Here is a 14,258-nt window from a genome sequence, read left to right on the forward strand (position 1 = left end):
CACGTGTTTTGTGGTTTTCCGGTCTCCTCCACCAGCGTAGGGCGAAATTCACGTCCACGTGTTTTGTGGTTTTCCGATCTTCTCCACCAGCGTAAGGCGGGATTCACGTCCACGTGTTTTGTGGTTTTCCTATCCCTTCCACCAGCGGTAGGGCGGGATTCACGTCCACGTGTTTTGTGGTTTTCCCATCTCCTCCGCCAGCGTAGGGCGGGATTCACGTCCACGCGTTCTGTGGTTTTCCGATCTCCTCCACCAGCGTAGGGCGGGATTCATGTCCACGCGTTTTGTGGTTTTCCGATCTCTTCCACCAGCGTAGGGCGGGATTCACGTCCACGCGTTTTGTGGTTTCCCAATTCCCTTTTCCAGCGTAGGGCGGGATTCACGTCTACGCGCTAACGGAAGAGCTATGCGCGCTCATTGCTTATGGGATCAATCACTGCCCTGGCTATGGACGTTGCATGGCCAACACCAAACGTGTCGTGCACGGAGGGCCGACCGTGTCGAATTCTGCTGCGGTTCTGTAAACGTTCTCCGGGACACACGGCCTACTTGCGTCGGCGTATCCCTGCAAAAGTGCTTTCGTGATTGCTGAGTAGGTGTAGCAAACATTGTAGAGATGCTGTTTTATGTTTAGTCTATAGGCAATTTATTTTCTAAGAAACCCTTATGCCTTGGAACGTGCAGCAAATTCACTGATCGTTTCGCTCGTAAGCCTGCGCTGCTGAGTTCCAGTTCTGTCAAATTTAAGCGAAAAGTTGGAACAGACTGGGATGGGTTGCATTATATCTAACTTATATCACAGCAATTTAACCTACACTTATACCGGAATGGCAGTCCTGACTCACTCAGCTGAAGGGAGACAGAATCATCACTGATGACGTAGGCGTTTACGGGTGACGGGATCGGTACCAACGACGAGAAGACATTTAGGGTGAGGAAGATCGGCGTTAACGACGGAAAGGAACTCATGGGCGACAGGATCGTCGCGGACGCCGAGACAACACCAACTCGTCTGTAGTGTCGAGTGGGTCACTAACTGGGCACGCACCAGCTCGGCTGTGGTGTCAAGCGCGTCTTTAACTGCGCAGGCACCAGCTCGGCTGTGGTGTCAAGCGCGTCTTTAACTGCGCAGGCACCACCTCGGCTGTGGTGTCAAGCGCGTCTTTAACTGCGCAGACACCAGCTCGGCTGTGGTGTCAATCGTGTCTTTAACTGCGCAGGCACCACCTCGGCTGTGGTGTCAAGCGTGTCTTTAACTGCGCAGACACCAGCTCGGCTGTGGTGTCAAGCGTGTCTTTAACTGCGCAGACACCAGCTCGGCTGTGGCGTCAAAATACAACTCAGTAGGGTCAGTGGCTCTGCGCGGCGGCGTTCGTGACACCCACGAGTGATGCGACTCTAGCTGGTCACGCGGATCACTCCAGCCATCAATCCACTGCGAAAGACGTTCAGAGATAAATTTATTACAAATCTAGGCATAGCGTGTAGCATATAGTCACAATAACAAAAGCGCACATATGTACAGGGTCAACTCTGAAATGAAGGCCGGGATATGGGCTGGACGATGTCTATAAAACGAGCGAGCAAATCGAGCACGGCCAACGGCAGACTCTGCCACGTCGCCAGCATCGGCTCCTTCCCAGGCACTGCAGTGGGAGCTGCTTTTGATGACGTCACTCGGCCATTTGAGAACGAGCCACCATCAATAACGTGGCAGTGCACAAACACACGTGCACAGAAGCCCGTCCCGTGGGAGACGGACTAGTCAGGTACTTACACGCGGCCCGCATATGAGCCACTGCTCCGGACCCATTTCACCAACCCCTTCCGCCCGGTCCTCCCCGCACCACTGGTTCCAAATGACAAGCAAAATTCCGTCAAACGAAACAAGTAAAGACAATAGCAGAGAATTCCGAACTGAAGAGTTCCGCGTCAATATTCACCAGTTAATTACAAGCATGATGCAAAGACCGCAGCACGTCGTCGGTCAGTGGTTCAGACACGATCTTAGAAAAAGGGGAAAAATAACACTTTCCTCCGCACAGCCTTCTTACCCTCAAAGATCCTTCTCCAACGCTCTCCATCGGCGCCGGGCACCGCTCCTGGGCCGCTGGCACATGCCTGGCTTTAGTCTGAGACCGCTCCCGCTAGCTGACGCCTCTGGCGACACCCGAAAACATCCCACGCTCGTGCCGTCGCCCGCGCTCGCCACGCGCCAGCCACGCCGCCACCGACACCACCACAGTAAATGCATCGTCTCCTGCAACGTCGTGCATCGCGCACCTCGGCGACCTGTCACGTGACTAGAGGGGTGGGGTCACACACAGAGCCGGCGCGGCGCAGGCCTCCGAGCCGGGCCCACATCGCTCTCTCGCTCTCTCGCTCTCTCCTCCGAACGCGGCGGCCTGGCGCGGCGGGCGCCACAAACCGCGCGCGACAAACGCCCACAAGGCGGCGCGTCAGTCGCTCAAAATACCGACTCGGGTTAACAAAATAGCCGAGCCGAGCTGCCCCCGCGGAGGCCCGGCACCTGAAACACCACCTGATATTTGTCTTCGGCTACGTCCGCCCGCAGCCGGCCGGCCGCCGCCTGCGGCCGCGGCAGCGTCACAAAAATACTACGGCACTCCGACTCGCGTCGCAAAAATACTACGGCGCTGCGTCACGCGTCACAAAAATACGATTCTGGCGCGTGCGGCGAGCGCTGAGCAGGCACGTGTCGGCGGCGCGCGCGGGCGCCAGCGCCGCTCAGTCCACCACCTGCGGCTCGAACGTCAGCTTCTGGCTGCGTGGCTCGTAGAAGCCGGCCTGGTAGAACGTCTCGTTGTCGGCGGCGGCGTGCGCCAGCCGTCGGTAATCGGCCAGGCTCACCACCCGGCACCGGTGGCTGATTGTCTGTACGTCGTTCTCGTCCATGTGCGGCGATTCGAAGAGGCCGCCCTGCGCAGAGGGGGGCGCGCCGTCAGGGGCGATCGCGATGGCGGCGGGAGAGCGAGGGCCGTGCGGCGGTCGGCAACCGGTGGCCGGCGGAAAGCGGGGCGTGACAGGCGTCATCGTCACGTCACGTCACGAACCAGGGCCTCGTGTGTTTCCACGGCCGCAGTAGGCGACACATCAGATGTACGGGGCTCAAGCCGCGGTACTGGCCAATCTTTTAATGGAATTTGTGGCACTGGATGGGGCTGAGAGGGAAGCAGAGCCGCGCGGGGCCCGCACGAACCACTGCCCACATCCGCGGTCTTAGGTCAGTGCTGCTCCCAGACTGAGCACTGACAGTGGCAGTTTCTACACAAGCACGCACACAGTCACTGACCAGTGAAGAGGATTAAGCGAGTCCCGTTCACCTTCTCATTGCTCGCATCCGCGCGCAGCCCCACAAAGGGTGACGCCAGAGCACCTCCCCTCCTCCCCTCCTTCCCTCCTCCTCCGCTACCTTGGGCTCGTTGAGAGGCCGGTCCAGACCGCACGTCTCCTCCGGGTGGTAGAACCAGGCGACCTGGACCAGCATCTGGCCAGAGGTGGCCTCCCAGAGCGCGTGGATGCGGCCCACGTACGGCCGGTCCGGCAGGCCGGCCGACAGGAACACGGCACAGTCGCCCACCTGTTGGCCAGACCGTAAACTTATGTATCGTGCGGCTTTCGTCTGGCGGCCACCAAAGGCACATCGTCCACCGCAAAACGCTCTCAGGACCAGGCGGCATCTGACGACGGCTGGAGACAGACCTGGTCGACGCTTGCGAGCAAAAGTTCACAGCAGACGTAGGTAACGCGTCCATAATTCAGTCAGTCAGAAAATCAGCCAAAATAATTCCCATCTGTACCAAATACTTATATGTACAAGACTGTGAATGACTGGGACTTCACGTTACCCCGGGCACGTGACATGCGTGTTTCACTTGATGCAACAGGCACCAGCTATCTAAAACAATACAGAACACCAGCGGAGCAGTCGATGTCCGAGGTCCGACCGCGCTCGCCAAACTTACGCTGATCTCCTCCGGGCCTCGGGCGATGCCCTTGTACACCTCGCGCTTAGCCTTGCCCTTGCTGGCCGGCCGCTTCACGCCCTTGCCGGACCAGTGCCAGAGCTGACGCTCGGGCAGGAAGGCTGCCATGCCGGACGGGTGCCGCTGACGCCCCTACGGGTAGGTCACTGTCAGCCAGCCGCCGGCTCTGCCCCGCCGTCAGTGGGCGGTAGCTCGGGCGTCATCGGAAGATCGCGGGTTCAAGCCTCTTCGCCGGCTGTTTTTTCAATTTCGGAGGGTGGAGTGGCGATGACTGACCAAAGCAGGAGCATGCATCCCAACGCAGCCCTGTTTCAAAATAAGATAGCTTTAACGCTTAGCACACGAACAAGAAAGATAACAGCTCGGACTACCAACGGCCCAACAATGACGCAAAGAAGCTAGGCAGAATGCTCTGCAGAGCCCACTGCCTTCACCAGCCTGCTCTGCGCCGCCGCGGGCCACCGGTCGTCTTACCTCGGACTTTTTCCTTTTCTTGGCGTCGGCGGCCGGCTGTCGCTTGAGCTGCGCATCCTCGCTCTGGCGTCGCCCGGGACTCGGTGACTTGATACGGATCTTCAGCTCCGACTCCTGCTCCACCACGTAGCTCTCTCCGGCCGAGAGGCGCCGCTTGGCCGACTTCTTCTTCTCCGCTCGCCGCTCCCCACGGGCGTCTGACCCGACCTCGCGCTCGTGTCCCACGCCATTGGAGGCGGGCTCCGGAGGTTCTTTGCTTCGCTTTTGCTTGCGCTGCTTTGCCGGTTTGGTTGCACTCGTATTGAGCCCTTCTGACTTGCCATTCTCCGCCGGGTGCTGGCTTGTTTTGGAGCGCGCAGTTTGTTTGGATTGCTCTTTCTTCTGCGACTTGGTGGGTTCCGTCCTTGCCTGCTTCGCCTGCGCCGTCTTCTTCTGCTTAGGCGCTTCTTTTCGCTTTTGCCCATGCTCCTCAAGTCGTCGCTTTTTCGAACTGTCGGCTCGTTTTTGTTTCGTCCCACCCTTCTGCTCCGACTCCTCCCTGCGTCTGTGCAGCGGCTCGTCTTTCTTCTCCACTTCGCACTCCGCTTTCGCCCGCTTCTTGGACTCGTCCCGCCAGACGGCGTCGGCGTCCTCCCCCCTGGCGGGCGTGGACTCGTCCGTTCGGGGCGGCTTGGACGAGTCCATGTGGCGCGGCCTGGCCAGCTCGGCGCCGGCCAGCGGCGGCGGCGGCTCCCAGCGTTCGTCACTGACGCTCAGCCGGCTGGCAGCCCGCTGACTGGAGGTGGCCGACGTGCCCGACGATGCTCGCCGCCGACGCCTGCTCAGCGTGTCCAGCGGGTCCTGGTCGTGCTCTGAGGGGGGGGGGGGGGTCGCCGCGTCAGACGGCCGGCCCGCTGGCACACACGCGCCGCTCCCGACACAGGCGCGTACATCAATGACCTGCTCCAACCTGCCCCTGCCCCGTGGGGGGAGGTCACGTGCGGAACACGGCGTTTAGTGCCCCCCCCCCCCCTCCTGTCCGACCGTGGCTCACACGCTGTATCAATGAGATATGGACAAAGGGCAGCATACTGGTCAGCACCCAAAGCCGGTGTAGGAAACTCTCCCTCAGCCTGCGTGTGTTCGGTGTCGCAGCTATGCTTTAACAGCAAGTATAGCTACATTATCAATGCGCCGTTTTCACTGTTATGCAGTGATAGCACAGTATTTATTTCGACACTGGACTTATCCGCATGCATGGAAACGCCAATATTTCAACAAAACAGCAACAAACCAAGCAAAAACCAGCCAATCAGCCAACCAACTGCCCAACCAACCAACCAACCAACTAGCCGATCCCCCACTAAGCCAACAAGCGGTAGTTACAAGCCTGAGGTCCCAGGGGCAACGGAGCCGCGGGGACTGGGTTCCTATCCCAAACCAGCTTATTTCTGAGAATGGACTTCAGTTATATTTTTACACTCCTCCTTGGGAACAACATAACCACAAATGCCGTGGGTGCCGGTAGTGTAGTGGCTAGGGCGTCTGCGTTAACCACTGCGCGTCTGGGAAACCAGAGGTACGGGGTTTGATTCTCCGCGGTGTCCGCCCTTCCTGCCAGGGTGAGAGGCAGGCGACGCCATAAAGCCTCAGCAGGCTGAGTGCGTTGTAAAGCCCCAATGACACCTACAACCACAACTGGCACTGGACCCGTCCACCCACCCAGCACATGCGCTCACGAACTGACCGACAGGCGGGTAGTCCTTCGGCAGCATACGGATGCCCTCCAGCCTCATGTAGCCGCTGTCGCCGTCGTCGAACTCGACGTACATCATGCCCGGCTCTGGCGAGGCGCCCTCCGTCACCGTTCCCGGGAACAGGCCACGCAGCTTCGGCGACCAGTTGGCCAGCACGCGCGTGCCCGGCCGCAGCGACGAGAACGAGACGGGCCGCACCTCGCGCACCTGCCGACCCCGGCCGCCCGGTCAGCAGGGGGGGGGGGAGGGGGGGGGGGGCACGTCTGGGAGGGCGGCGGAGGGGCGGAAGGCAGCTGGTTTGCTGAGTGGTGACTTGGAAACACATCGGGCTTCGAAGACCATAATCCGTGGTCTGCGTTATCAGTCCGCCAATAATGGCGGCTGACGTCTGACAGGCAACAGCTTTTGCTGAGCCCGGGAGCCCTACAGACAAGGAGGCACTGTAGCAGCGGCAGCCATGTGGCATACGACCGCACCATGGAAAAGGTGCACGCTAAAACAACCACCTGGGTTTTGGTACTGCTCATGTACAGCTAACTTCGAAACGTCCCGTTGTGATCATTTTGCGCCAACAGGTAATCTAATGACCATTTCGCTGCCAGCAAAAGTATGCTGTCGGCCCCCTCGTTCTGCGGCGCCGCCCGGGCGTCACAGCTGGGCCGTCGCTGTGGCCGCCGTACCGCCTGGTTGAGCAGGTCCTCCTGGGTGTAGATGGTGGGCCGGTGGCAGCGCTCGCCCTCCACCGTGACGCCGTACAGGTCCGGCGGCTGGATGGGCCGCACTTGGCTCCGGTAGAAGAGGCCGTCGATCAGCACCAGCAGGCGGGCTTCCTCGGCCAGGTCGGCGGCGGTCAGCGCCGGCTCCAGGCGAGCTGAGCAGAGACACGAGCACCGTCAGCGACACCGACAGCGGCGGCGGCGGCGCACGCCGCAGCGTCACCTCCGAGGCCGGCACGGCCACTGGGACCGCACACGTCACGAGCTGTGACGTCGTCACGCGTCATGACGTCGGTGTGACGTCGGTGGGCCTCTCGAGAAGAGCCGGCGCCTTCACAAGAGTTCGGGCACCAGTTGCCGAGTGATTGGGTCAGTCGTCCCATGACCTGGCCTGACCTGGTACGGCAGCTGTAGGGGCGCTGCGGGGCGCGGGACACTGTACCTCCCCGGGAACTACCGTAGCAGGCGACCACCATCAGTAGGGCTTCAGACGGACCGTGAGTGTGACTGCACGCCTCGAATGCCATCGGCAACCACGACCACCGATGCCGGTGAAGACCAAACCGGAAACGTCCAACCGCACATCGGTCCTCAAGTTGGGACATCAGGTCACAATCAAGGTCACATAGTCAGCCACGAAGTCAGCCAAAAGCCGCATGCAATCAGCCAGCCTTAACTGGCAAATAAGTGTCAATGCAGCAGGTAGACGGGCCTCACAGGTCGCCTCCCACTGCCTAAGAGCTCGAGTCTGACCTGCCCGGCCTGTGACCTACCGGTCTGTGCCTCGCCGTTAGTGGGGGCGGCGGCCGGCTTCCGGCTGGGCGGCGCTCGACGTGGCTGCCGACGCCGCCCGGCGCCGCCGGGTCGCCGGCGGCCGGGTCCGCCGGCTCCGCCGTCTTTTCGGCGGCGCCGGCGGCGTCAGCGCTGCTGCTGCGCCGCTGCGGAGGCGCCGGCGCCTCCCGGCTGGCGGAGCGCCGCCGGATGACGGCCGGAGGCGCCGCTGGCGCCGGCGGAGGCGGCGCCGGCGTCAGCTCCTCACTGTCGCTCAGCCGGTCCTTGAGGATCACCTCCGCCTTCAGCTTGGGCTTCAGCTTGGGCTTGAGCAGTGGGAAACACTTCTTCTTGGCCACGATGGTCTCGGTGTCGTCGGGCGAGAAGGAGTGCTTCTTGGGCGGGCACAGCTTGCGCTTCTTGCGGCTGGACACGAGCTCCGGATCAGAGGCGGCTGTGTCCGGGTCGGCCGTCTGAGGCACCTTGCGCTTCTTGCACTCAGCCAGCGCCTGCCGACAGCAGCAGGCGTCGTCAGAGGGATTCACGGCACACCCACCACGTGGGCCGGTGTGTAGAGCGCACCGGTTGTGCCCAGCGGAGCAACAGGGAAGCTCAGCACTCCATACTACAACAGCCATCAAGTGAACGGTAAGTGCACAGAGCACACTGGTAGCTGAAAAACAATCAATGGTTAGATTCTGAAAGCATGGAAACAGAGTTTACCAACAAACAGACATCAATGGGAGTAATTTCTTATCGTGGCCTATCACATCCACTGTTGAGCTGAGTGCGCCAAGTAAGCCATGCCGCGTGGGGGACCCGTATCCGCGTATCCCGCCTCGAGGCCTAGTGCACTGGAGATCGCCGAAGAACTAATATTCTGATTACAACTGGCCGCGTAGAGCAGAGAGCACACCTTCTCACCCCAGCGGCATGATTCGCTGCCGAAATACACCTCGGGCGAAGCCCTGTCACCCCTGCACCAACCAACCAAACACCGAGCTGGCCCATCGTTCCCAAGTCCCCGCCGCCGCCGGCCGGGCCGTACGCACCCGAATGCCGTTGGTGTATTTATCGTGCTGTCGGCTGGAGAACGAGTAGCTGACGGTGTCGGCGCACGCCGTGTCCTCCCAGACGAAAAGGCGGCCGCCGTCCTCGCTCTCCGTGTCCGACACCGCCGGCCGACACGGCGGCAGCGGCTCCGGCGGCGGCGGGCGGCGGCTCCGGCGGCGGCGGCGGCGGCGGCGGCGGTGGAAGCAGTAGCGGGAGCCGTCACAGGGGTCGCGGCGGTGGCGGCCGCGTTGGCGGCGGCGGCGGTGGCGGCCGCGTTGGCGGCGGCGGCGGCGGGCGTTGGCGGGTGGCGGTTGGCGGCGGCAGCAGCGGCGGCAGCGGCGGTGGCGGCGGCGGCGGTAGGCACGGACGCGCTGGGCGGCCCTGCGGCCGGCGAGGCGGCGCGCGGCGGCGTGCGCGCCGAGTCGGAGCGGCGCCGGCCGGCCAGCGAGCGGCGCGCGCCGCGGCCGGCCGCGCGCCGCTTGCTCGGCGAGTCGGCGCTCTTGCGCGGCGAGAGTCGCTGCCGCTTCAGCGCCGCCTTGTACAGCCGCTGGATGTCGGCCAGCTGGGTGCGAATCTGCCGGATACGTGGCGAGTCCTCCCAAAACGGCTCGATGGTGAACTGCACCTGGCGGAGAGGGGCGGCGTCACCGGACCGCCCGCAGGGGAGCGCAAAACGGCGCCTCGCCCGGCGGGAACGGCGGCACGCCCCACTGGCGGACGGGCACTCGGTGGTGCTCTGTCCGAGGCGGACACCGCACCGGCGGATCTGTCACTCGTGAGGCCCGTCACGGGGGCAACTGGCGCCGACCAAACTGCAGATACACATTCATTCAAACTTGCACGAACAATACCCACAACCAGCAGTCAGCAAAAGTCCATCATACCACGCTTCAGAAGCAACGCTTATCACGCCTCTTTTGCTAACGACTAACATAAATTCGGGACAACCACAGCCTGGTGTGGTGGGTTCGACACAGGAGACGGGGCGGCACCACCGTCCCGTACCTGCATATCGTCGGCGGTTGTGGCCGGGCCGGCGGCGCGCCGCCTCAGCCAGTGTCGAGCGCGCTCGCCGCTCTCCCGCGAGAGGTACTCGCGCCGGCCGGCAGGGTCCACCGCCGGCCGCGCCGCCATCTGCCAGCGGGGAGGCACGTAGAAGCGACGCTGGCCGGCGCGCGCCAGCTCGGCGTCCGCCACGGCGCAAAGGGCGGCCAGCGCCTGGCTGGGCGGTGGCGGCGGTGGCGGCGGCGACGGCGCCAGCAGCTCAGCAGCGGCCAGCAGCGCCGACCAGCCGCCGGCCGCCAGCCGCTCGTGCACCACGACGCCCTCGCACAGCAGGTGCAGACCGCTAGCAGCGGACGACTGCAGCGGCAGCGGGGGAGGGGGACGGGCAGGAGGCGGCGGCGGCAGAGGCGGCAGCTCCGCCGCGCAGACGGCCAGCAGCTGCAAAAGCTCGGATGGACTCTGGGTCTGGCTCTGGCTCTGGCTCTGGCCCGTCGGCTCCGGACTGCCCTCGTTGATGACGAGCGCCGGCGAGCCGCACGAGTCGCTGTCAGAGCCTGCCAGCGGAGAGAGCTCCGCCTCGCTCGGCGGCCGCGATGGCACTGCCGGCTCCGGCGAGCTGGCCGACACAGGCTCCGCCCCCGGCTCCGCTGATTGGTCGGCATCCGGCGCCGGTTGGGTCTCGTCTGGAGATGATTGCTCGGCGTCCGGTGATGATTGGCAGACCTCGGGTGTGATGGCATGAATGTGCGACGCTGATTGGTCGACGTCTGATGCCGACTGGTCCGTGGGGCGACGGTTTGAGAAGGCGAAGACTGGTTCGTCCTCTGCACCTCCACGAGGCGTGTAGCACCCGTCATCGTGGTTTTACTGGGGAGGTGCCCTATGAACAGAAGGACAAAAGGACGCATTAATATTTAGCGCTTACTGAATCAAAAGAAGCATGCCAGCCTCCAACAAACTCATATAGTTCGAAATGACATTACTATATTGCCATAGCGCCGATGCCTTGGCACGCATAAGCGGGCTGTTCGACTGTTTCAGTAATGATATGCCTGGACATAAATAAGCCAATGCACTCTTCGGGCCTGTTCGCCGGCTCCGGCGGCCTCGACCGACAGCCGGGCGCGCTGACCTGGACTATGACCTGGTGCTGACCTGTGACCTGGTGCTGACCTCCCTGGCGGGCGGGACACGGCTCGGCGGCGGCCGCCAATCTCGGCAGGCGGCGGCGCCGGCGGCGGCTCCGGCGCACCAGCGGCACGTGCGGTAAGGATCTGCGCCACAGCCGACACGCTCAGCCTCAGACTACAGACAACAGCGCACGGACGCCGCGACAGGAAGCAGCTAATCGGACGAAGCGAGTGCAGGACAAGCACGCGGAGCTCCAGCGGCATGGTGGAAGTGTCTATTTTGGTGGCGTCCGTGGTGACGCATAGTCATGTTACATGGGATATTCTCTGGCCTGTTTGAAAACTTTTACTCTCGTCTCACTTTACCCTCACTTGCCGGTGACATCTCACTTTACTCTTTTCACCCCCGTCCTGATGGGGAGGGGCGGTCCATGCGACCCTCCCCCCCCCGCCGGATTTCGGTACTATTCTACTGGCAAGATGGAGCTGACCCTGTAGGTGCTCTATTGACGCAGTATGAACACATGTCTAGTGTGTATGCAGACACCGTGTACGTACAGATCGCAGCAATCGCTGTAATGTTCGCAACACCAGCGTGGCTACATGCCAGTTAGTTACACTGCAGTGTTACCATTCCTTGCATTGCAATTAGCACCACCAGCAAAACCTGCACTGCACCACCAGCGCACCCTATACCACCTTGCTACCAGCCACCTACCGGCAGCTGTCCGACGGTGGCCATGGTGTGCACGCCGGGCTGCGGACGGCACGGCGGCCGTGTAGGCTCGGCGCCAGCTGCATGCGGTGACGGCTGCGGCGGCGCCGGCGCCGGCTGCAGGATGAAGGGAGCGGGCGGCTCGGCGTGCGTGTAGTACACCGACTGGGGACGGCGAGGCGCAGGCGACGTCAGAGGCGATCACGTCACTGGCGACTGGACGACAAAAACTGGCCTTCACCGCTGGCCCACGTGAGGCGGCGCGGCGAACTCATTGCACTCGCAAACTGTCAGCGGAGCTCCCCTCCCCGAGACGCGCACCTGCGGCATAACCGCCGCCAGCGGGCACTAGCCACGTCACGGCCCCGTTGTCACACGAGCGCCGGCCCGGCTGGGGGTGTGGGTCACGCAGCCTCTGACCTGGAGCGGCGCCGCCGGGATTATGTACTGGACGGGCAGGGGCGGCGCACTGCTCGGCGACGCCGGCACGTGGGCCGGCGCCGGCTGATGGGCTTCAGGCGGCTCGTTGGGTCCTCCTTCTTCAGGCTCTGCAGCGCGGAGAGAAGGCGCCCGTCAGGCACGGGACATGCGAGTAGAGAGGGATATTAAGTGCGATGAACAAATGTGAGGCGGGTGGAAATTAGGTGGGACGTAAAACACGTCAGCTAAGAATAAAAGAAACAGCAACACGACAAGCGTCAAACTTATACCAATAAACACGCATCTTGCCTTTCAGGTGCCGCTTGATTGCTTATATGGGCCTGACCTTACCGTGTTTAGCTGGCGAACACTACAGAGAAGCCAAAACACGTCATCCTGACAGCACTGCGCTGTGAGTTATGGGGATGCGCAGGTCGGTTGCTGGCCATCGGAAGCGTAACAAAACAGTGAGCACGGGTCGAGACGCACGTAATGCATCGAGGCAAGGCCAGAACTCCACCCATCTGGCGGAGATGCCAACAACTCCACTTACATGGTTGCCGGTAGATGTCAGCAGCGGCGCCTGCTCCGTGGGCGACTGCTGGATGTATAGCTGCGGCGGCTGGGATGGCAGGACCGTCAGCTGCTGGGACTGTAGTGGCGGCATACACTGATACGGAGACCACAGCACGGCCGGCCGCGGCGCCGGCTCTGCTGCAACACGTCAGGTCAGTACAGGTCAGGGCAGGTCAGGTCAAGACAGCACGGACACAGCCGGCCAGCTCAAATGTAGTGGTGGTGCGTGGTCAGGGCGGCACGGGTGACACGATATCAGCATGTGTCTGGTCAGGGATTACGCATCATGTGAGACCGGCACAGGTCACGTCAGGTCAGCACAGGGTCAGGTCAGCGCGCAGTCAGATCAGAATGGCCTCACCTCAGGCCTGGCAGGGCCATACCTGCACGGGGTCAGGTCACCACGGTTACTTGTTCGGTGAGGTCTGGCAGGAAGGCTTTTTTCCCGTACCGGGCGCGGGCCAGCTGGGTCGGGTCAAGAGGCCACTCACCAACAGTGCGAGGCACCAGCATCCAGTGGCCGGTGGTGGGGTCGCTGTGCAGCTGGTAGCTCTGCGGGTAGCCGGTGAACAGCGGCGTCGCTGCGAACCGAACACGCCGTCAGTGACGCACGCCGCACAGAGCCGGGTCGGCGGCGCTCCGACGGCCCGCCGCTGGGCCGCTGACAGGCCGTCGTGACATGGCCACATGGCCACATGGCGCACATGGTGATATGGCAGCATGGTGACTGGTGCCATGGTAACTGGCGCCACGTTGGCATGGCGACACGACGACAAGGTGACGAGGTGGCATGGCGGAATGGAAATATGGTGGTATGGTGACATGGCAGCATGGCGACATGGTGATATGGAGGCATGATGAGCAGACAGACCCCGCGGACCCGTTACAAAGCCGGGGCAACAAAGCACGTTTCTCCAACCGCCACAGTTCGTTTAATTCAGTTGGCCCATCCTCAACAACGCCAAACGACATGTTTGTAGCCAGTAAACAGCGTTATACAGTGAAGTGAGAACACACCCAGCTGACATTTACAACATCAAGGCACGGGCCAGGGACTGCTCAAACAACCTGTCACACTTGGGGACTTGTGATGCAACACGAGATAATTAAATTACTTGAAATCGTACGAACACTCCTTCCCTCATCGGCACCAACCGAATCGGCGCCAGGCGAACTGGCGCCAGCCCAGCCGGCGCCAGCCCAACCGGCGCCAGCCCAACCGGCCGGCGCCAGCCAACCGGCGCCAGCCCAACCGGCGCCAGCCCAACCGGCCGGCGCCAGCCCAACCGGCGCCAGCCGAACGCGTGCCGTCCACGGAATCGGACACATCTGGCGCCGAAGCCCTGCCCCCCGAGCTCGTGGCGCTCGACACACCCTACTCCGGCCGGGCCGCTCTTCGAACGCAAAGCCGGGAGCCCGAGACGGCGGCGCGTGCACGCGCGTGTGTGACCTTGGCGGTGACCTTGGCTCGGGCCGTCGCTCACAATCGATGCCGGAGGCCTGACCCGGCCGCGTCGAGCCCTCAGGCGCCGTGGCGACGTTCGACCCGGCGTCCGGCGATGTGACGTCACGCCCGGTGCGTGACACGCGAACGACGCCGGACTACACCCCCCCCCCCCCTCCCCTCCCGAACCGACGGTGGACGGAAGCGCCAA

At 62.6% G+C, this 14,258-nt stretch overlaps 1 protein-coding gene across 1 annotated transcript; it reads right to left on the reverse strand.

Annotated features, from left to right (window-relative positions):
* Positions 1-1,443: 1,443 nt before the first annotated feature.
* Positions 1,444-8,715, reverse strand: LOC119091007 (protein winged eye). The gene is made up of 9 exons (XM_037213728.1): positions 8,701-8,715; positions 7,956-8,213; positions 7,707-7,743; positions 6,898-7,088; positions 6,208-6,424; positions 4,482-5,332; positions 3,987-4,139; positions 3,434-3,601; positions 1,444-2,940 (listed from the first exon to the last, which is right to left on the reverse strand). The coding sequence occupies exons 1-9, from the start codon at positions 8,713-8,715 to the stop codon at positions 2,749-2,751; spliced, it is 2,082 nt and encodes a 693-aa protein (XP_037069623.1). The 3' UTR covers positions 1,444-2,748.
* Positions 8,716-14,258: the final 5,543 nt, after the last annotated feature.

Source organism: Pollicipes pollicipes, unplaced genomic scaffold (genome assembly GCF_011947565.3).
Source record: "Pollicipes pollicipes isolate AB1234 unplaced genomic scaffold, Ppol_2.1 Scaffold_3216;HRSCAF=3773_pilon_pilon_pilon, whole genome shotgun sequence".
In the NCBI taxonomy this organism is placed as follows: Eukaryota; Metazoa; Arthropoda; class Thecostraca; order Pollicipedomorpha; family Pollicipedidae; genus Pollicipes; species Pollicipes pollicipes.